The sequence below is a fragment of the Nerophis ophidion genome, linkage group LG28, assembly GCF_033978795.1.
Source record: "Nerophis ophidion isolate RoL-2023_Sa linkage group LG28, RoL_Noph_v1.0, whole genome shotgun sequence".
NCBI lineage: Eukaryota > Metazoa > Chordata > Actinopteri > Syngnathiformes > Syngnathidae > Nerophis > Nerophis ophidion.
In genome coordinates, this window is record NC_084638.1 from 17,559,205 (window position 1) to 17,581,765 (window position 22,561).

Here is a 22,561-nt window from a genome sequence, read left to right on the forward strand (position 1 = left end):
GGAGAGAGAGTGCCTCGCGGTCCGATGGGCGGTCGGGGCCCTCCGGTATTACCTGTTGGGGCGCCCCTTCAGCCTCTGCTCGGACCACAAGCCGCTCCAGTGGCTCCACCGCATGAAGAATGCCAACGCGCGGATCATCCGGCGGTACCTCGCGTTGCAACCCTATAACTTCCGGGTGGTCCACCGGCCGGGTACGCAGATGGCCGTGGCCGACTTCCTCTCTCGCCCCTCTACGGGGGTGGGGGGAGTGGTCGTGGCCGGACGGGTGCCCGGCCTTAAACTGGCGGTGGAGGCATGTGGAGGGGCGTGGTCGACGCATCCCCCGCGGGCGGGGCAGGGGACGCCTCGCCCGCAGAATCTACCGGTATTCTACCAGTATTCTACCAGTATTCTTGGGAATACTGGTAGATTTGATTGAAGTGTGTTTGCGTTCTTGGCACAGAGCCAGTTCAAAACATTGTTCTCAAATGTTTAGCAGGGTTAAGGTCTAATCTCTGGAACAGACATTGCAGAAACCTGCCTGAAACCCTTGGACAGCAGTTTTGTATGTGTGTTTAATATTGTTGTCTTGTCAGAAAACCTGCTTGCGTAAAAAGATCAGCCTTTTCACTGTTGATTGGAGGTGAGGCAAAGTCTCATCTGACCAGTAAACTTTTGTCCCAAAAACTGGTTGAACGTGTGGGTGTCTTATAAGTAAATCCTTCTTACAGTCGACAACTCCGGGACAGGGGCTTCTTTCTTGGTCTGCACACTCTCAGTCTATGACCGTGTAAAACTCCTTTGAGTTCAAGCACTTCGCGGGCTTGAGGTTTGACAGTTTCCAGCCTGTCACTAAACATCCATCCATCCATTTCTACTGCTTATCTCTTATAACTGGGAAATTTAACGCATGAGCCGGCTTTTCTCATGACGTTAACACCTCTAACTTACTTAATGAAAACTATAAATAAGACTTTTGAGTAATAAGTACAATATGTACATTAACACTTTTTTGGGTGCAACAAAATCACTATGAATTCACACTACCACCATCTAGCGTATTGGACTTGCAACTGTAATAAACTTACTTGTATATGATATTAAGACAATAAAACAAGATGTAACAAACGGACAACATTTATCATAACAAACACATTTTTTGAATGTTGCATTAAAAATGGAGATTTAATTATCACAAACAATCAACATTATTAAAACACACAAAAGTACTAACAAGTGGGATCGTTAAAGATTGGTATCGATTTCAAAGTACCGGAATTTGTGTCGCATCGGTTAAAAGGTGATCAATATCCATCCCTACCAGCAAGTGCTGTTGTACTGGAAACTAATTTACAAACACAACTTCATCACACACAATACTCCACTATAGAATTGTTGTTATATTAAAATGAGAAACAAATCCATCTTTGTACAGCAATGGTTTGAAAAAGGCATTTGGTCGCTGATGCACTTATTGACTGATAAAAGTATTTTATTATTTGAATATTTTATTAAGTATGACCAACAAATAGACCAAAAACATTTTAAAAAAATTATCAAAGCTTTCGTTCAAATTATTCTAAATACAGCATATAATGTTTTTCAGAACTATTTTCTAATCGTTCTGGGCTTTTGGTGAATGGACACAATATTACAGGTTTGAAACTCTGAAATTAGACAATTCTTTACTATTTCTTTATTACTGTATTTTATCTGGAACAAAACAACAAATAAAAAATACGAATAACTTGAAAGTTTCCATTCTTCCAGAAGCCAAGGAGTTCATTTAACAAAAAAAAAAAAACCCTGGAATTTACCACAAAAAATATTTTTTACAATATTGTTTTGCATTTGAAGACAACGCTTGATCGTTCTGTAATAGGGGGAAAAAAATAAACTGTTTATTTTGTGAAAGTATGCAAAGTATTGATTGAAAGTAAATCTCTGTGGGAAGATGTACAATATTGGCTTTTGCCTGACACTCCAAACATTGATTAATATTGACATTGTTTTGGGGATGTTTATATAGGAAAAAAAAAAATATTAAAAAAGTTTAAAACACAACAATGGGGATTTTTTTTTTTAATCCAGAAATGTATGTTTTTAAAAACAAAACCATCCTTCCACAAACAATTCAGCCATTTCCTCTCACTTTTATATTGCATAAAGATCTGGGGACATACAAATGAAACAATCACAACACAATCATCATATTACAAAAAAAGAGTAATAAAGATAATTGATACAATGGTATAGAGACCCAACAAATGATTCATAAAGTCACACATTTTAAAATTGTATAAAAGACAAATGTTCAAATGATGTATAAAGTAAATAATAATATGCTTCCTGAAGTCATCCAGATGTTTCAGATGTGAACCAGTACACATGTATATCATATAAAGGTGCTTATCTGGGATCATTAACAATTAGAAAAAAAAAATTTAATACTTCAATATTTCAAACAACTATAAAAAAAAAACACTTTTATAATTAAGTCTAAAATTGTATGTTGAATATATACACACATACAATGTTTATTTTATTTGAAAAATGTATTGTACTGTTAACTCTCACCTTTTCAGTCAAATTGTTCTGTTCATTTTTTTTAATAAAAGTACACAATGTTGCAAATTAATGCGTGCACTTGACTAAAAAAAACGCACACAAATGTCATACATTATATGTGCTTATGTTGTTAGAAAGTGAAAAATTACAGTCTTGACAGTTATTTCAAATCATGCAGTTTCATTTGCTGCTGCTGTTCTCACCAGCACACTTGTGTTTCTTACACTGGTACTTATAAGAGAATCTTTCACCACACACACTGCAACTCAAAACTTTCTCTCCTGGGTGTGTTCTCATGTGTACTACGAGGTTTGGTCGTTCACAAAAGCTTCTGTTGCAGATTGAACAGGAATGGGATTTTTCACCAGTGTGTGTTCTAGTGTGTCTTTTCAAAGGTTGACTCTCTGTAAAACCTTTACCACATATTGAACAGGAAAAAGGTTTTTCGCCAGTGTGCGTTCTCGTGTGTACTTTCAAATGGTGACCATGTGTAAAACCTTTACCACAGGTTGAACAGGAAAATGTTTTTTTACCAGTATGTGTTCTCATGTGTACTTTCAAATATTGACTTCGTGTAAAACCTTTACCACAGGTTGAACAGGAAACAGTTTTTTCACCAGTGTGTGTTGTCATGTGTACTTTCATATTGTTACTTTGTATAAAAACTTTACCACAGATTGAACAGGAAAAAGGTTTTTCGCCACTGTGCGTTCTCGTGTGTACTTTCAAATGGTGACTAAGTGTAAAACGTTTACCACAAATTGAACAGGAAAACGGTTTTTCACCAGTGTGTGTTCTCATGTGTACTTTCAAATATTGACTTTGTGTAAAACCTTTACCACAGGTTGAACAGGAAACCGTATTTTCAACAGTATGCGTTGTCATGTGCACTTTCAAATTGTTACTTTGTACAAAACCTTTACCACAGATTGAACAGATAAAAGGTTTTTCACCAGTGTGTGTTCTAATGTGTACTTTCAAGTTGTTATTTTGTACAAAACCTTTACCACAGATTGAACAAATGAAAGGTTTTTCACCAGTGTGTGTTCTCATGTGTTCTTTCAAATGGTTACTTAGAACAAAACCTTTACTACAGATTAAACAGATAAAAGGTTTTTCTTCAGTGTGTATTATCCTGTGTAACTTCAAACTCTGACTTCGTGTAAAACCTCTTCCACATATTGAACAGACAAAAGGTTTTTCTCCGGTGTGTCTTCTCATGTGTGTTTTCAGATGACAAGGGTATTTGAAGGTTTTGTCACAGTGAGGACATTTGAAGTGAGTGTTGTCAGTGTGACATGTCTTATCATCTTTAGAGTCTTCATCATCAGTGTCAGGAGAGTGTGACGTTGTGTCCTCACTATCTGATAGTGGAGCTAAGAGCTTGTCTGCTTGTGATCCTCCACAGTGGTCTCCATCAGCTTCTGTTGTCATGTGTTGTGTTGAGCTGCTGCTTGGAGGCTCCGCCTCTCTGTTCTCCTCACTTTCACCTTTGACCTCATTACCTTCACTCTTCACAGGGACACCAATCGCTGGGAACTCCACCAGTCCTTCAATATGCTCTCCCTCCTGACTAATACTGTGTTCCTCCTCTTCCTCTTCCTTTTCCTTTTTACAGGGAAGGGTCTGTGTCAAAGAGGAAAAGGAGACGCCAGAGGGTCCGTGGCACCTGGTCTTCTTTTTTGATGGATCCTCCTTTACCATCCTGAAGCTACACTCCTGTTTTTCAGGCAGAAGTTGTTCTTCACAGACGTCTGCAGGACACAAAATGACAAAAGTGCTTGAGAAATGTCCAGATTCAGCCAGTAAGTTCACATGAACTTAAAAGCCTACTTAACCCACTACTACCGACCACGCAGTCATATAGTTTATATATCAATGATGAAATATTAACATTGCAACACATGCCAATACGGCCGGTTTAGTTTACTAAATTGCAATTTTGAATTTCCTGCGAAGTGTCGTGTTTAAAACGTCGCGGTATGATGACGCGTATGATGACGCGTGCGTTTGACGTCACCGGTTGTAGCGCACATTATTTTCCAGCCCGATCCAAGCTATAAGTAGTCTGCTTTAATCGCATAATTACCCATTATTCTGGACATCCGTGTTGCTGAATCTTTTGCAAGTTTTTCAATGAATAATGGAGAAGTCAAAGTAGAAAGATGGAGGTGGGAAGCTTTTAGCCTTTAGCCACAAAACACAGCCGGTGTTTCCTTGTTTAAAATTCCCCTAGATGAAGCTTTACTATGGATCAGAGCGGTCAAGCGAACATGGATCCCGACTACATGTCAACCGGCAGTTTTCGGTGAGAAAATTGTGGTAATAAGTCGCCTCTTACCGAGACATCAGCGGAGCGTCCTGCTGCAGCTGCCGTGACTTCCCTCAGACTCTGGCGTCAACACACCCGTGGCCACACCCCTCCGACTTTCAGGTAATATTTAATCTCACTAAAACACTAGCAACACAATAGCAGATAAGGGATTTTCCAGAATTATCCTAGTAAATGTGTCTAAAAACATCAGAATCGCTCCCACTGCAATCGCCTTTTTTTTTTTTTAGTTCTCCACTCTAAATTTCTTCATCCACAAATCTTTCATGGGGAATTTGTCGCTTTCTCGGTCCGAATAGCTCTAGCTGCTGGTGGCTATGATTGTAAACAATGTGAGGATGTGAGGAGCCCTACAACCCGTGACGTCACGCGCACATCCATCGTCTGCTACTTCCGGTAAAGGCAAGGCTTTTTTATTAGCGACCAAAAGTTGCGAACTTTATTGTCGATGTTTTCTACTAAATCCTTTCAGCAAAAATATGGCAATATCGCGAAATGATCAAATACTACACATAGACTGGACCTGCTATCCCCGTTTGAATAAGAAAAACGTATATTAGTAGGCCTTTAAAAAAACAAGCTATTATATGAATTGGCCTGAAAACAAACACACTGCTCTTTACAACATTATTCACAGGAAAAGAAGACCACTTTTTACGAGGGGTGGGCAATATGGCCTAAAATCTAAATTGCCATAATTTTGCTGCTGCCTGAGGGCTACTGGGATAGGCTCCAGCGCCCCCTGTGATTTTAATGTCAGTTACTGATGTATACACTTGGAGAAAAGATTAGGTTGTTTATAGTGTAAATCTGTATTCTGTGTTGTTGTCTATGATATGACGCCATCTTGTGGTCAAGTTGGCTCACTGCGAGTACTGTGCGTTGAAAGTGTATTTCCTGTTAATTCGTGCTTTGAACCCAAAGTAAGGTTTCGTCATTGATCTCACCAAGCAACGTTTGTAAGTGTAACCGGGGATTTCCATTAGATGTGGAACGGCGGCGCCACGGCGACAGACTCGTTCCGTTTTTGTTTTCAAGTCAATGTGTCAATTTCCAGCACCTGTCTTCTATATTTAGCGGTCGCCACAACAAGGTGGTTCAATTGAGCTAAAATCTGCTCGTGTGGCACAGGAAGTCATGCATAAACACTAAATAAATTATCTAGTTTACTTTCAAAGTAAAATATTCTGTTTAAGGTGGAAGGTATTTTATACTTTGAAAAGTCCTAATGGACATGAAGGCAACTTGTAAAAAGGTTTTCAGACATAATTTCACAATTAAAGAATCATATAACAGGCATATGCTGGGTAGCGAGATGGGGGCCTGCACTTCAGCCTTGTACAAACCCCGTTTCCATATGAGTTGGGAAATTGTGTTAGATGTAAATATAAACGGAATACAATGATTTGCAAATCATTTTCAACCCATATTCAGTTGAATATGCTACAAAAACAACATATTTAACATTAGAATTTGATGCCAGCAACACGTGACAAAGAAGTTGGGAAAGGTGGCAATAAATACTGATAAAGTTGAGGAATGTTCATCAAACACTTATTTGAAACATCACACAGGTGTGCAGGCTAATTGGGAACAGGTGGGTGGTGCCATGATTGGGTATAAAAACAGCTTCCCAAAAAATGCTCAGTGTTTCACATGAAAGGATGGGGCGAGGTACACCCCTTTGTCCACAACTGCGTGAGCAAATAGTCAAACTGTTTAAGAACGTTTCTCAAAGTGCAATTGCAAGAAATTTAGGGATTTCAACATCTACGGTCCATAATATCATCAAAAGGTTCAGAGAATCTGGAAAAATCACTCCACGTAAGCGGCATGGCCGGAAACCAACATTGAATGACCGTGACCTTTGATCCCTCAGACGGCACAGTATCAAAAACCGACATCAATCTCTAAAGGATATCACCATATGGGCTCAGGAACACTTCAGAAAACCACTGTCACTAAATACAGTTTGTCGCCACATCTGTAAGTTCAAGTTAAAGCTCTACTATGCAAAGCGAAAACCATTTATCAACAACATCCAGAAACGCCGCCGGCTTCTCTGGGCCCGAGATCATCTAAGATGGACTCATGCAAAGTGAAAAAGTGTTCTGTAGTCTGACGAGTCCACATTTCAAATTGTTTTTGGAAATATTCGACATTGTGTCATCCGGACCAAAGGGTAAGCCAACCATCCAGACTGTTATCGACGCAAAGTTCAAAAGCCAGCATCTGTGATGGTATTGGGGTGCATTAGTGCCCAAGGCATGGGTAACTTACACATCTGTGAAGGCACCATTAATGCTGAAGGGTGCATACAGGTTTTGGAACAACATATGCTGCCATCAAAGCGCCGTCTTTTTCCTGCTTATTTCAGCAAGACAATGCCAAGCCACATTCAGCATGTGTTACAACAGCGTGGCTTGTAAAAAAAGAGTGTGGGTACTTTTCTGGCCCGCCTGCAGTCCAGACCTGTCTCCCATGGAAAATGTGTGGCGCATTATGAAGCGTAAAATACAACAGCGGAGACCCCGGACTGTTGAACGACTGAAGCTCTACATAAAACAAGAATGGGAAAGAATTCCACTTTCAAAGCTTCAACAATTAGTTTCCTCAGTTCCCAAACTTTATTGAGAGTTGTTAAAAGAAAAGGTGATGTAACAGTGGTGAACATGCCCTTTTCTAACTAATTTGGAACGTGTTGCAGCCATGAAATTATTAAAAAGTTAATTATTATTTGCAAAAAAAAAATAAGTTTATAAATTTGAACATCAAATATCTTGTCTTTGTAGTGCATTCAACTGAATATGGGTTGAGGAGGATTTGCAAATCATTGTATTCTGTTTATATTTACATCTAACACAATTTCCCAGCTAATATGGAAATTGAGTTGTAATAGAACCATTTTAAAACAGACCCATTGTCTCCTTGCTTGGCACTCAGCATCAAGGGTTGGGGGTTAAATCACCAAAGGATTCCTGAGCGTGGCCTCCGCTGCCCTCACCTCCCAGCGGGTGAACTTGGGGATGGGTCAAATGCAGAGGATAATTACACCCCACCTTGTGTGTGACTACTGCTGGGACCTTAACTTTTACTTACGTAGGGACTGTGAATGATTCCAAAAAGTGCAGTTCCTTTGAAATTAGAAAATAGAACAACAAGATATCATGTGAAGTGAAGTGAATTATATTTATATAGCACTTTTCTCTAGTGACTCAAAGTGCTTTACATATCTAGGTTACATTTATGTGGGTGGCACTGGGAGCAGGTGGGTAAAGTGTCTTGCCCAAGGACAAAACAACAGTGACTAAGATGGCAGAAGCTGGATTCGAACCTGGAACCCTCAAGTTTCTGGCACGGCCACACTACCAACCAAACTATACCGCCCCAAGTAACAAGAACATAATATATATTAATAATAAAATGCCTCAAGGTAAATGTGATGAATTCATCTTAATACTGTCCTTTTTGGCTTTCCCTTTTAAAGGGCAAAGTCCTCGCAGGGTCTTTTGTCCTAATGACTGTCTGGTTCAAGTTAGAAGACTATAATTTAGAAATACACTTTATTTACAAATGTAATAGGATAAGTCGCTCATTTTTACAGGTCGTTAAAGTTGGGATATAATTAAGATAATGAAGGATGAAGTGATTAAGAAATGTTTAATATAGATTAGAATAGGCCGTGCAACTAATCATATGTCCTGAGTTCCAGTTGAAACTGGGTGCAAGTTCATGCCCACGCACATACACTCTTATCGCCCACATTCTTGCCACTGTTTACGTGGCTTCTTGGCCGAGGTCTGAAGGACACACCAGATATTAAGTCAAAGTCCAGGGAGAAAAAAAAGCACCAGTCAATATCGCACAGAAGGAACATTCCTGGTGTTACCTGACGGCACGACCACCAAGGTGCGACACCACCACAAAGGCTCCTCCATGCTCGTGCTCGTACCACCTGGCTTGGTAGGCTCGTACCCGTCTACCAAGCCAAATACTTAGGTCTAATGACAAAACAGGGCATAGCTGCCACTGAGTAGACCGACACGCAAATACCACATTTTCACCACTCCTCGTTGTCGGTTAAAAACATAGCTATGGGCTGCACTTTGGACACACCTGCTGTAGGCTACGAGGAGCTAGCAGCTACATAACAGCTAAGCTAAAACAGCACATTTAAGCATATCAAATAATTACATTTGCTCAATACGTACACAAGGTCTCCAAACAGATATCTGATAGAAAATATCCAGTAACAATCGTGTCCGCAGCGTTTAACTTTCTGCGCCATGAGCTTGACTTAATGAATTATTGTGGCCACTAGGTTAAGTCAAGTTAAAGTTAAAGTACCAATGATTGTCACACACACACTAGGTGTGGTGAAATTTGTCCTCTGCATTTGACCCATCCCCTTGATCACCCCCTGGGAAGTGAGGGGAGCAGTGGGCAGCAGTGGTGCCGCGCCCTGGAATCATTTATGGTGATTTAACCTTGTTGTGAAAGATAAAATCGAACAATTGCAAAAGCATCTGTCATAAGGTTAGTATTTTTTATATATTTGTGTCAATATGTATAAGCATCCTCAGCCTTCCCGGTAAGGTCTATTCCGGTGTACTGGAGAGGAGTTTATGCCGCATAGTCGAACCTTGGATTCAGGAGGAACAGTGTGGTTTTCGTCCTGGTCGTGGAACTGTGGACCAGCTTTATACTCTCGGCAGGGTCCTTGAGGGTACATGGGAGTTTGCCCAACCAGTCTACATGTGCTTTGTGGACTTGGAGAAGGTATTCGGCCGTGTCCCCCGGGGAGTCCTGTGGGGAGTGCTCAGGAAGTATGGGGTATCGGACTGTCTGATTGTGGCAGTCCGCTCCCTGTATGATCAGTGTCAGAACTTGGTCCGCATTGCCGGCAGTAAGTCGGACACTTTTCCAGTGAGGGTTGGACTCCGCTAAGGAGGTTCATAACTTCTGTGGACAGAATTTCTAGGCGCAGTCAAGGCGTTGAGGGGATCCGGTTTGGTGGCTGCAGGATTAGGTCTCTGCTTTTTGAAGTGAAGTGAAGTGAAGTGAATTATATTTATATAGCGCTTTTCTCAAGTGACTCAAAGCGCCTTACATAGTGACACCCAATATCTAAGTTACATTTAAACCAGTTTGGGTGGCACTGGGAGCAGGTGGGTAAAGTGTCTTGCCCAAGGACACAACGACAGTAACTAGGATGGCACAAGCGGGAATCGAACCTGCAACCCTCAAGTTGCTAGCACGGCCACTCTACCAATCGAGCCATCAGGACCACATCATGAAGATGATGTGGTTCTGATGGTTTCAACTGGGCTAGATCTTCAGCTCTCACTGGATCGGTTCGCAGCCAAGTGTGAAGCGACTGTGATGAGAATCAGCACCTCCAAGTCCGAGTCCAAGGTTCTCGTCCGGAAAAGGGTGGAGTTCCCTGCCCCAAGTGGAGGAGTTCAAGTACTTAGGAGTCTTGTTCACGAGTGAGGGAAGAGAGGATTGTGAGTTTGACAGGCGGATCGGTGCGGCGCTGAGCCGGAAGGCAAAGCTCTCATTTTACGGGTCGATCTACGTTCCCATCCTCACCTATGGTCATGAGCTTTGGGTTATGACCGAAAGAACAAGATCATCCGAGAGGAGCTCAAAGTAAAGCCACTGCTCCTCCACATGGAGAGGAGCCAGATGAGGTGGTTCGGGCACCTGGTCAGGATGCCACCCAAACGCCTCCCTAGGGAGGTGTTTAGGGCACGTCCGAACTGTAGGACGCCACGGGGAAGACGCAGGACACGTTGGGTAGACTATGTCTCTCGGCTGGCCTGGGAACGCTTCGGTATCCCCCGGGAAGAACTGGACGAAGCGGCTGGGGAGAGGAAAGTCTGGGCTTCCCTGCTTAGGCTGCTGCCCCCGGGACCCGACATCGGCTAAGCAGAAGAAGATAGATGGATGGATGGATGTGTAATACAACTTGATGTTTCTTGAAAACAGCGTCCAGTAGTTGATGTTGTCGCTCCTTCTCCTATTTTGTTGGACAAAATTCCTCCTTGTACTCTGCTATCGTTTTTTTTATTTCTAACATCACAAATATTTCTTCAACGGCAGAAGTTAGTCGCTGAGTCACCAACACGCACATCATTTGTAATGTAGACATGTTCACACAATAAAAACAATTTACACTTACATTGGATCTCTGCTTTGATGTATCGATCACTTCTGACTCTGTTTGTTAGCAGCTAACAAGCTAAGTTAACCAGCAGGCTCGGCTCGCACGTCAAAGTGCACTCAGACAAATGTATCCGCATACAAACAATTAATAAGGACGTTTACTATGTTAAACGACACACATGTGCACATGTACGTTGTAATTAAGACCTAGAAACCATAAGAACCAAAACAACGTATTCTCCGCCAGACGCCATCTTGTTTTGTTCTTCCTCCTGTTTGACGTCATCGAGGTGTTTCCACCGCGGAACAAATATTGGCCAAACACGTGTTTCACTGGGACAATAGTGAGTGGTGCACACTTCCTTCGCCCGGCCATAGAACAAAAGAAAAAGTCCCATTTAAGAGTTGCTGGTGTAACAATAAGAATAATATATTCCACTCCTCTCTTCTACACGTGGCTTATGAGGTATAATAAATTCTATTTTTTATATTGTTTCTGTTATTTACCTGATATGTTGTTCGAAGCTAACGTGCTAGCGTTAGCCCGCTAGCAGGCCTTTGTAGCAAATGCTAGCGTTTTTTTAGGAGTGTATTTTATATGTTCTCTATGAGAATTATATTGACTTATTTAATACTTTAACTGTTTTTTGTTCTATATTACAGTCACGCTTAACATCATTAAATATTTGTCACTAGAAAGGAACGAACATCTCGTAATTTAAATCTGGAATAAGTCACATGGTATAATAATAATAATAATAATACATTTTAATTGGTACAACGCCTTTCAGTGTACTCAAAGACGCTTTACATGATAACAAGTTAACCCAAAGGGAATAAGCTGTAGAAAATGGATGGATGGATTATTATGACAGTGTAATATAATGTATTACACACACATTGCAGTGGTTTACTTAGCGCTGGTGCTAACTTTATTAGCAATAAATACAAATTATGTTGTTTGCACGCACTTCTATTACCCTGAGGACATACACCCATCCATTTTCTACCGCTTGTCCCTTTTTAGGGTTGCGGGCGGTGCTGGAGCCTATGTCAGCTGCATTCGGGCAGACATATCATTGAAATTAAATCAACTCATGTTTGTTATTATGAATACACTATTTGCACAATTGTAAGCAATAATGCTCATTCAGTTAGCCAAAAATTAATATTTAATGAAATAAATGTTAAATATTAAAAATGGCTTTAATATACTGCACACAAATTGAACATGCATCAATATTTTGTTTGTAATCAAAGCATGAGGTACACAATTATTCTAATATATATATATATGTATATATATATATACATATATATATATATGTATATATATGTGTAGGTGTGGGAAAAATCACAAGACTACTTCATCTCTACAGAACTGTTTCATGAGGGGTTCCCTCAATCATCAGGATATTTTTCTGACGATTGAGGGAACCCCTCATGAAACAGTTCTGTAGAGATAAAGTAGTCTTGTGTTTTTTCCCACACCTACATATTGCGCTCTACCACGGTATCGAGCACTATTCTCTGAATAATCCAATCAAGACACATACATATATACATATATATACATATATATATATATACATATATATATATATATATATATATATATATATATATATATATATATATATATATATATATATATATATATACATACAGTGGGGCAAAAAAGTATTTAGTCAGCCACCGATTGTACAAGTTCTCCCACTTAAAATGATGACAGAGGTTTGTAATTTTCATCATAGGTACACTTAAACTGTGAGAGACAGAATGTGAAAAAATCCAGGAATTCACATTGTAGGAATTTTAAAGAATGTATTTGTATATTATGGTGGAAAATAAGTATTTGGTCAACCATTCAAAGCTCTCAATGATGGAAGGAGGTTTTGGCTCAAAATCTCACGATACATGCCCCATTCCTTCTTTCCTTAACACGGATCAATCGTCCTGTCCCTTTAGCATAAAAACAGCCCCAAAGCATGATGTTTCCACCCCCATGCTTCACAGTAGGTATGGTGTTCTTGGGATGCAACTCAGTATTCTTCTCCCTCCAAACACGACGAGTTGAGTTCATACCAAAAAGTTATATTTTGGTTTCATCTGACCACATGACATTCTCCCAATCCTCTGCTGTATCATCCATGTATCCATTTTGGTATAAACTCAACTTGTCGTGTTTGGAGGAAGAAGCGCTGTATTGCCAAAAGTATTTGGCCACCTGACTTTACTCACATATGAACTTGAAGTGCCGTCCCAAGGAATTGTCCAAAATGTTTTGGTATCCTGGGGCATTCAAAGTTCCTTTCACTGGAACCAAGGGGCAAAGCCCAACTCCTGAAAAACCAACCCCACACCATAATTCCTCCCCCACTAAATTTCACACTCGGCACAATGCTGTCGGAAATGTAGCGTTCTCCTGGCAACCTCCAAACCCAGACTAATCAATCAGATTGCCAGATGGGAAAAGCGTGACTCCTCAGTCCAGAGAAGGCGTCTCTACTGCTCTAGAGTCCAGTGGTGACGTGCTTTACACCACTGCATCCCACGCTTTGCATTGGACTAGGTGATGTATGGCTTGGATGCAGCTCTATGGCCATGGAAAGCCATTCCGTGAAGCTCTCTGCCTATTGTAAGTGGGTTAATTGGAAGGTCTCATAAAGTTTGGAGCTCTGTAGCAACCGACTGTGCAGAAAGTCTTTGCACTATGTGCTTCAGCATCTGCTGACCCCTCTCTGTCCGTTTACGTGGCCTACCACTTCATGGCTGAGTTGCTGTTGTTCCCCAACTCTTCACTTTTCTTATAATAAAGTTGACTTTGGAATATTTAGGACATTTCACGACTGGATTTGTTGCACAGGTGGCATCCTATGACAGTTCCACGCTGGAAATCACTGAGAGCGGCCCATTCTTTCACAAAATGTTTGTAGAAACAGTCTCCATGCCTAAGTGCTCTATTTTATAAGTGATTAGAACAACTGATTCTCATCATTTGGATGGGTGGCCAAATACTTTTGGCAATATAGTGGGTATATATATTCTCACGCCAGCACATTTCTTAAGGTGTGAGTGAGGTTCAACCAACATACTATCGCACGGCCACACTCGCTGGCACTTGCTACACGTGCTTCGCTGCACTTCTGTTTGTTTTCTGTTGGGTTAAAAATGTTGCTTTCGTAGAAGGAAGAACAAGGAGTGGATATTGCGCGTAAAAGTAAAGCCAACTAGTCACAGCTCTGCAGTCCTGGTCACCGTTGACGTGAGGTGGGACTATTTTGGAGGTTCACGTCAAGGTTGGCTGGTAGGTTGGTCGTGGGAGGAGCAAGTTGGGGTCACTTGATGCTGCAGCACAATGAAACTTTTATACGTGCAGACTGACTTCATGCAGTCATGACGGTATTAAAATCCCAGCAGGAGGTTTTCAATAAGTTGTTACTTTTTATCAATAATGTAAATGCAGAAAACAAGGTTCAATTACACAATTCATAATAATCAATAACTGATGATTATTCCATGTGTAGAAGAACATCACCACAAAGTGGTGTCAGTCCACTTGGAAAATATTATATTTGATAGACAAAGAAATATTTGACACGTTTGAGCTGATGTTTGTTTGCGTTGTCTTGCGGACGTCCAACAGATGAACGCTTTTCAACAAGAACATCCCCTTCAGCAGCAGGTGGATCCACAGCCCCCCCACATTAAAGAAGAAAAGGAGGATCTCTGGATCACTCAGGAGGGAGAGTGTCTTCTAGGGCAGGAGGAGGCTGATCTCAGCAAGTTTCCACTGACTGTTGTCTCTGTGAAGACTGAAGAGCATGAAGACAAACCACCTGAGTCCTCACAGCTTCATCACAGTCCAAGTAAGCACAACATTTAAATGTCATCCAATATGTATGCTAAATAGTTGAAAACTGCTAGTACAAGGCGGCTAACATTATAAGTAATGGTAGTCCTCTATTGTGCCTTTAAAGCCCCTTTAAAGGCCTACTGAAACCCACTACTACCGACCACGCAGTCTGATAGTTTATACATCAATGATGAAATCTTAACATTGCAACACATGCCAATACGGCCGGTTTAGTTTACTAAATTGCAATTTTAAATTTCCCGCGAGGTATCCTGTTGAAAACGTTGCGGAATGATAAATAAATGATAAATGGGTTGTACTTGTATAGCGCTTTTCTACCTTCAAGGTACTCAAAGCGCTTTGACACTACTTCCACATTTACCCATTCACACACACATTCACACACTGATGGAGGGAGCTGCCATGCGAGGCGCCAACCAGCACCCATCAGGAGCAAGGGTGAAGTGTCTTGCTCAGGACACAACGGACGTGACGAGGTTGGTACTAGGTGGGATTTGAACCAGGGACCCTCGGGTGATGACGCTTATGTTGATGTGTGCTTGTGACGTTATTGTTTGGAGCGGACATTTCAGCCCAGCACCACTCACGGCTAAAAGTTGTCTATTTTCATCGCATAATTACACAGTATTTTGGAAATCTGTGTTGCTGAATCTTTTGCAATAATTAATAATGGAGACTACAAAGAAGAATGCTTTTGGTGGAAAGCGGTGGATTGCAGCTGCCGTTAGCAAAACAAACACAGCCGGTGTTTCTTTGTTTGTTGTGAAGCTTTACTGTGGAGCAGAGCGGTCAAGCGAACACGTTTCTCTACCACACGTCAACCAGATAGGTTTTGGATGAGAAAATTGTGATATTAAGTAGGCTCTTACCATAGACTTGATTGGAGTTTGCGTCATCCTGCAGCAGCTGTCAAAGAGGCAGCTACGACTTTTTTTGCTCCTCCATGGCTTCCTTTAAAGACACTGGCGGTCACGGCAGCCCTTCGACTTTCAGGTATGACTTTATAATCTCACTAAAACACTAGTAACACAATATGCAGATAAGGGATTTTCCAGAATTATCCTATTAAATTTGTCTGAATCGCTCCCACTGCAATCGCCTATTTTTTCCTTTTTTTTTTTTCTCGTGCTTCACTTTTACTTTCCTCATTCACAAATCTTTCATGCTCGCTCAAATTAATGGGGAAATCGTCGCTTTCTTGGTCCGAATCGCTCCTGCTGCTGGTGGCTATGAATATAAACAATGTGAGGATGTGAGGAGCCCTACAACCAGTGACGTCACGCGCACATCGTCTGCTACTTCCGGTAAAGGCAGGGCTTTTTTTATCAGCGACCAATAGTTGCGAAGTTTATCGTCGATGTTCTCTACTAAATCCTTTCAGCAAAAATATGGCAATATCGTGAAATGATCAAATATGACATATATAATGGACCTGCTATCCCCGTTTAAATAAGAAAATATCATTTCAGTAGGCCTTTAATTTGCCAGTTTGTCATTGAAAGCCTTGCTAGTCTAGGTTTTGAGGATTCAACCTTCGCTTGTTTTGTGGCCGCCAGTCTCTGTTATTTGTTCTTTATGGGTACAGTAAATCATGGAATGATCACTTAAGCCGCATACAGTAGTTTCACTTGTGGTGATCTTAGACTGGTCAGAAGTAACAACGAGGTCTATTAAGGTTTAAAAGGACTCACTCACCCTGGTAGTTTGCTTAATGAGCTAAGTGAGGCAATGTTGGTGGCACAGCTTAGTGAAGGTTTCAAAAATGGCTGCATACCTTCGCGACATATCTGTGTTCCAGTCCCCAAGAAGATGTATACCTGTATCAACATGTTTACGCAAAACTCACACTCTCACTAAATACATTTTATACTGTAATCAAATTTAATTAAACTTATAATTTCACTTCCTGTTTCTGACTTACATGCATCAATAAGTGAAAGTAAACATTTATTTTCAATAACCAAAGTAGTCAACACTTGATTTATTAAAATAACACAAAGTTGACTGACATTCCGGCAGCGTGTCGTAGATGGTCTCCAATTCCTAAAGAGGAATTGTTGATGGAGATATTCCATAAAACAGCACATAGCAAAACATGTTTTGGTAAAAGTTCCTTTTGGCCCAGACAACAAGATGACCACCAAAACTTATTTTGCATGATAACAAAAACATACCATAAATGTTGTTTTTAGGGATTTTGGAATTAGATTTTTTTTTTTATTTCCATGATATAAAAGTTAGGCTTCACGGTGGCAGAGGGGTTAGTGCGTCTGCCTCACAATACGAAGTTCCTGCAGTCCTGGGTTCAAATCCAGGCTGGGGATCTTCCTGTGTGGAGTTTGCATGTTCTCCCCGTGAATGCGTGGGTTCCCTCCAGGTACTCCGGCTTCCTCCCACTTCCAAAAACATGCACCTGGGGATAGGTTGATTGGCAGCACTAAATTGGCCCTAGTGTGTGAATGTGAGTGTGAATGTTGTCTGTCTATCTGTGTTGGCCCTGCGATGAGGTGGCGACTTGTCCAGGGTGTACCCCGCCTTCCGCCCGATTGTAGCTGAGATAGGCGCCAGCACCCCCCGCAACCCCAAAAGGGAATAAGCGGTAGAAAATGGATGGATGGATATAGAAGTTATGGTTATGACAATGTCATTATAATATTATGGTTAAGTTCAGAGATAAAGAGTAGGTGTTAGAGATGCGCGGTATATCTCGGTTGGTAGAGGGGCCGTGCCAGCAACTTGAAGGTTGCAGGTTCGATTCCTGCTTCCGCCATCCTAGTCACTGCCGTTGTGTCCTTGGGCAAGACACTTTACCCACCTGCTCCCAGTGCCACCCACACTGGTTTGAATGTAACTTAGATATTGGGTTTCACTATGTAAAGCGCTTTGAGTCACCTAAGAAAAAGCGCTATATAAATATAATTCACTTCACTTTGCGGTTACAACCGCGGAGTCCCCGGGTCGGGCGGGTGACATGACGAAAAAATAGATTTTAAATAGATTCGGGCGGGTGGCGGTTGAACCAATTCGGAAATATATATTGTAATAATCCCAGGAATGTAGGCTCATAAAACTTATTTGTTTCTCTTGTCTTTATTGCACAAGATGTAATACAACCACACAACAGCTCTCATGTCTCTAACGCTTTTCCCGGGACAATGCGAACTCTCACTTCCTGTCGACAACGTCACGTCCCTATCTCTCCCGGAAGTCTCGCCCCCCAGCCAAAGTCATTGGCTAATACCCCGTAGCCAGCCGCTACATTATACTTAGTTAAATGTTATGTTGAAGAGGTTCATTTAGCCTACTGACGTGTATTTATAAATGGTGGATTTATATAGGCTAGTAGGTAAAGTGTTGTACCTGACAACACTTGATGGTACAATCCAAATAACACGTCACAGATGACGTCATCCTAACATCACGTGACACCTCTGATGAAGGCTGCAGAAGCCAGGTAGCCGAAACTTGTCAGGTCCAACACTTCACCTTACTAGCCTATATAAATCAACCATTTATAAATAGTTAAATGTTGTTAACAGTCATTTATTCATCATGCACTGCAGCACAACACGACACAACGGAAGAAGAAGAAACAAAGAAAAAGATGGCAACGCCTTCAGGAAACGTGGTACGCGACAAACTAAAAAAGGGAATACTAAAGACCAGGGAAAAAAAAGACCAGAAAAGTTCAGCGTGGACTCGTTTTTATGAGGTTGTAAATCAGGATGATAGCAATGCTGGCTACGTGATTTGCAAGAGCTGCGACGCTGTTTATGTTTACGACAGTCACAAAACCGGGACATCCAACATGGTGCATCACATTTGTGCAAAACCCCAAAACTCCACAAACACCCTGAGAATGAGCAGTTTCGTCCGCCGTGATCCCAGAAGAGTGCCACAGGATGTTAAAACAAGGCTTACAGATGCATGTGTGGACCTGTGCACTAATGATATGCACCCGTTTGATATAGTCTCGGGTAAAGGGTTTCAACAAGTGGCCCAGACGCTGATTGACATAGGCGCTAAGTGCGGTGCCGTGGATGCTGGTGCCATCCTGCCCCATCGGCAAACTGTGTGTGATCGGGCAAAACTGCAGGCTTCCACTGCTAAGCAGACACTTTCGGAGGACATCCAAAAAGCCATCAGCAACAACGGAGGTATTTCTGTAACCACCGATATGTGGACGGATGAATTCAAAAAGAGAGCATACACAGTCCTTACGTGTCACTATATCAGGGAGTGGAAGCTGGAAAATCGTGTTTTGGCAACAGTGGAGTTTGACCCAACACTGAAAAAAACCAGCGAAAACCTTCATGAGCAGATAACCAGTGTACTGACGTCCTACGGCATACAGCCATCTAAGGTAGTTTTTGTCAGTGACCAGGGCCCTAACATAAAAGCCGCACTCCGCTCCTACCACTGGATTCCGTGCTCTGCACACATCCTGAACACGGTGCTGAGACACACCTTCAGTAGAAAGGGTGACTATGAGGGCATTGAAGATGTCCTGGACATGATTGATTACTGCAAAGAGCTTGTTGCATTTCTGAAAAGAACCGGTGCCGTCGCCGGCCTAAAGTACACCGTGAATCAAGAATGTGACGTGCGATGGAACAGTAAAGTCATGATGTTTGAATCAATCCAGAAACAATACCAAGACATCAGAGAGCTGCTACGGAGCAAAGACCAAGAACATCGCCTCGATGGCATTCACCAGGATCAACTTGAACACTTGATCGACTTTCTCACCCTTTTCATGTCAGCAATCAGCGAGCTTGAAGGAGAACATCACCCAACCGTTCAGATGGTTCTGCTCTGGTTTTTCAAGCTGAAAAAACACTGTGAGCCCAAGTATGGAGACCCACCTTACATGAAAACTCTGCGCTCTCGCGCGTCTTCTCTGCTTGATGAGAAGATGCATCCGACTGCTGCTCACAAAATCGCCACTTTTCTCCACCCGAAATTTAAGTCGCTGAAAATGCTGGCAGACGAGGACAGACGAGAAGTGATCAAGCAAGTTCGGGAACTTCTTCTAGATGATGGAGAAGAAAACCCTGCCACCGAGCCACCTGTCACCGAGCCCCAATCAGCAACAGAGCAAGGTGAGTTGATACATTGCCTGCATGCGCTATTAAGTTTATGTTATGTTGATTGATTGTTTTATAGGTGTAAAATATTAGGCAATAATAGATTTTATTGTTCCTTTAGGTGGAGCTGATGGCACATCACCAAAAAAAAAAAGGATTGACTTCACAGAATGGGAGGAAGATACATCTTTGCTTGTTGATGAAGTAGAGGATTATTCCTCTACAAACTTCCGTCTCGACAGATCAGCAGAAGAACATCTACTTTCCTTTTGGCGGCAACAAGGACAATCATTCCCACGACTACAACACCTTGCAAAGAGACTCCTATGCATCCCAGCAACAATTGCCGCAAGTGAGCGTTCCTTCAGCGCAGCAGGGCGCATTTTAGAGGCCAGGCGCTCTCGCCTGAATCCTGGCACTGTAGATGCAATTCTATTCCTGCATAGTGCCAACAAAAAAAAAAGTAAATAGACATACGGTTGGATATGTCAACCTTCCTCTTGTGTTAGCTTTCTGGTACCATCTCTGATGTTTATGTTCCATATATATTGATGTTTAGAGAAAGTCTTGAGTTACAGTGTGTGTGGTGAAGAATTCTCTTCAAATGCCCTTATAAAGGTTTCATACTGAAACGGATCTCCATCAAACACAGGTACGTCTCTTGATGGTAAAGAGAATTGGACATTCTGCTCAACCAATAAGGCATTGAAATCATGTTGTCCTTTTAATAAATCAAGAATGTGATCTTGTTTGATGGCATTTGTGACAGCGGATGTAGTGTGAACTGTGTGACCTTTAACACCATCTTTTTTCACATGAGTATGATTACTTTGCCCAGTTGTATTCGACACATTTTCCATTTGCATAGTTGATTTTGATACATTGTCAGTTTGCATTAAAGAGAGAGCAGCCTGTCTTGGAGTCATATAATGAGCTTTGGTGTACTTTTCATACATGAATTGTTTTGGCTTCACAACCTGTGTGTCAGAGAGGGGCATTGTTTTCTTTGGAGCAGCAGCTCCCTTGTGTGATTCAGAGCTCATTCTTGACACTCTTGATTCTTCCCTAGATCCCATGGTTGCAAAAACTTGCTCCCTTGCATTTGCTGCTGCCAGCTTGGTTTCCAATTCCAACTGTTCCTTTTCCATTCTGAGTTGTTCCTGTTGTTTTGCGAATTCTTCCTGTTGAATTCTTTGTTGTGATTCAATCTGATGTTTTTTCTCCAATGCAGCAACCTCTGCCATGAGAGCAGATGAGGTAGAAGAGGTTCTTGATGTTATGGAGTTGCGTGTGATTTAGACATTCGATGAACTGTCCTGGGCTCCAATATCAGAAAGTGTAACACAAATGTTCATCATGGACAAGTGGGACATGCATTTCATCTTGGAATTGCATTTCAACTGAGCCATGTGTTTGAGAAGGATGCAATTGTGACTCCTCTCCCACAGGAGCAGTGTCATGTGTGGTTAGCTTTTTCACTTCTGATTATCAGTCATGCACAAGTTTTATGAAACCTTCTAGTATCTTAATCTTTTGTTGAAACCAGTAATTTTTTCTATCGAGTTCCTCTTCAGGCAATGGTAAGGCAATCAATGAGGAATGATTCTCCCTTGCCTCTCCACACAAATGAATCAATTTATCCAAATAACCTCTTACAGTATTTGCATTTTCATCATTTTCATTTAAATGCATGAGTTGTTTCATTGTGTCCCTTATTTTAGCATCTTTTTTAACATATTCTCTTATTGCTTTATGATAATTGTCAACTTTCATTTCCAAGCCTTTGGCAGTAAACTTTCTGGCTATTTTTTCCTTTTCAGGATCCACATTTTGGCCATCTTGTGGCTGTACATCATCTTTGCCACCAAACATAATTGGCCAAGTCTCTCCCTTGTGCTGCTTTCAGCTCCACACAACTCACCCTATAGAGCTGGCAGGTGTTTCCAATCACCCTGGCTGATGAGCAGCAGCGTGGCCAAGGCAGAATTCGTCCTCTTGTGGCTTTTTGATGTCCTTCAGTGTCCTTTTTGTTGTCCTTTTCACTCGAAGAGCACCGTTCTTACTTGAGTTGTAGTGGCAATCTTCACCTTCAAATGTTCAAATTTATTGTCACTACTCAACAGGTTTGAGGGAGTGATCCTACGCAGCAGCAAACATTGCAATGCAGTGAGGTCCAGTCAGAAATCCAGTTAATGCATATTTATTAATTAACTTGCAGGGTGAATGAAACATACTATGGATTATTGTAGTGACATTGTGCCATATGTTCTCCTGTCTTTCCTGCCTGTTGCTGTGTGCTGTTGTTTGCCGTTGGTAAGAACGGTTTGTGCTCCCACACCTGAGTCCTTTCTAATCAGCTCACTTGTGCTTCTATATATGCCTTCCCCCCTGCACTGCTCAACCAAAAAGCCCGCCACCTAGTGACAAAAGAAAGTAATGCCAACTCAAAATAAGGATGCCTAAAATGGCTCCTACAGTTAATATTTCATCATTGATATATAAACTATCAGACTGCGTGGTGGGTAATAGTGGGTTTCAGTAGGCCTTTAA

The 22,561-nt window shown here is 41.5% G+C and overlaps 3 protein-coding genes across 10 annotated transcripts in view; 1 reads left to right on the plus strand and 2 right to left on the minus strand.

Moving 5' to 3' along the window:
* Nucleotides 1–22,561, minus strand: part of LOC133545492 (major histocompatibility complex class I-related gene protein-like) — a 291,962-nt gene that overhangs the window by 152,242 nt on the left and 117,159 nt on the right. The gene's annotated exons all lie outside the window — the stretch shown is intronic.
* On the minus strand, nt 1,555–22,349 carry LOC133545430 (gastrula zinc finger protein XlCGF57.1-like). Of its 2 annotated transcripts, none has more exons than XM_061891024.1 (2): nt 21,933–22,349; nt 1,555–4,301 (listed from the first exon to the last, which is right to left on the minus strand). In XM_061891024.1, exon 2 carries the CDS (start codon nt 4,249–4,251, stop codon nt 2,728–2,730), a length of 1,524 nt encoding a protein of 507 aa, XP_061747008.1. In that variant the 5' UTR covers nt 4,252–4,301; nt 21,933–22,349; the 3' UTR covers nt 1,555–2,727. The 2 variants fall into 2 exon arrangements, with proteins under 2 accessions (XP_061747008.1, XP_061747007.1); XM_061891023.1 differs by lacking the exon at nt 21,933–22,349 and adding an exon at nt 11,064–11,333 and having other exon boundaries at nt 1,557–4,301.
* LOC133545389 (gastrula zinc finger protein XlCGF57.1-like) overlaps nt 11,387–22,561 on the plus strand; it is a 262,634-nt gene continuing 251,459 nt past the window's right edge. For 4 of the 5 annotated variants that reach the window (XM_061890900.1, XM_061890904.1, XM_061890909.1 and 1 more), the window contains exons 1-2: nt 11,387–11,513; nt 14,694–14,916. In XM_061890900.1, the coding sequence (XP_061746884.1) occupies nt 14,694–14,916 (223 nt within the window). In that variant the 5' untranslated portion in view covers nt 11,387–11,513. Of the gene's footprint in view, nt 11,514–14,693; nt 14,917–19,569; nt 20,027–20,132; nt 20,942–22,561 lie in introns of those variants that run through there. The other variant, XM_061890911.1, reaches the window with a different exon arrangement.

Coding starts and splice junctions, on each gene's coding strand:
- LOC133545430 (XM_061891024.1), bottom strand. CDS start 4,251: ATGGTAAAGGAGGATCCATCAAAAAAGAAGACCAGGTGCCACGGACCC.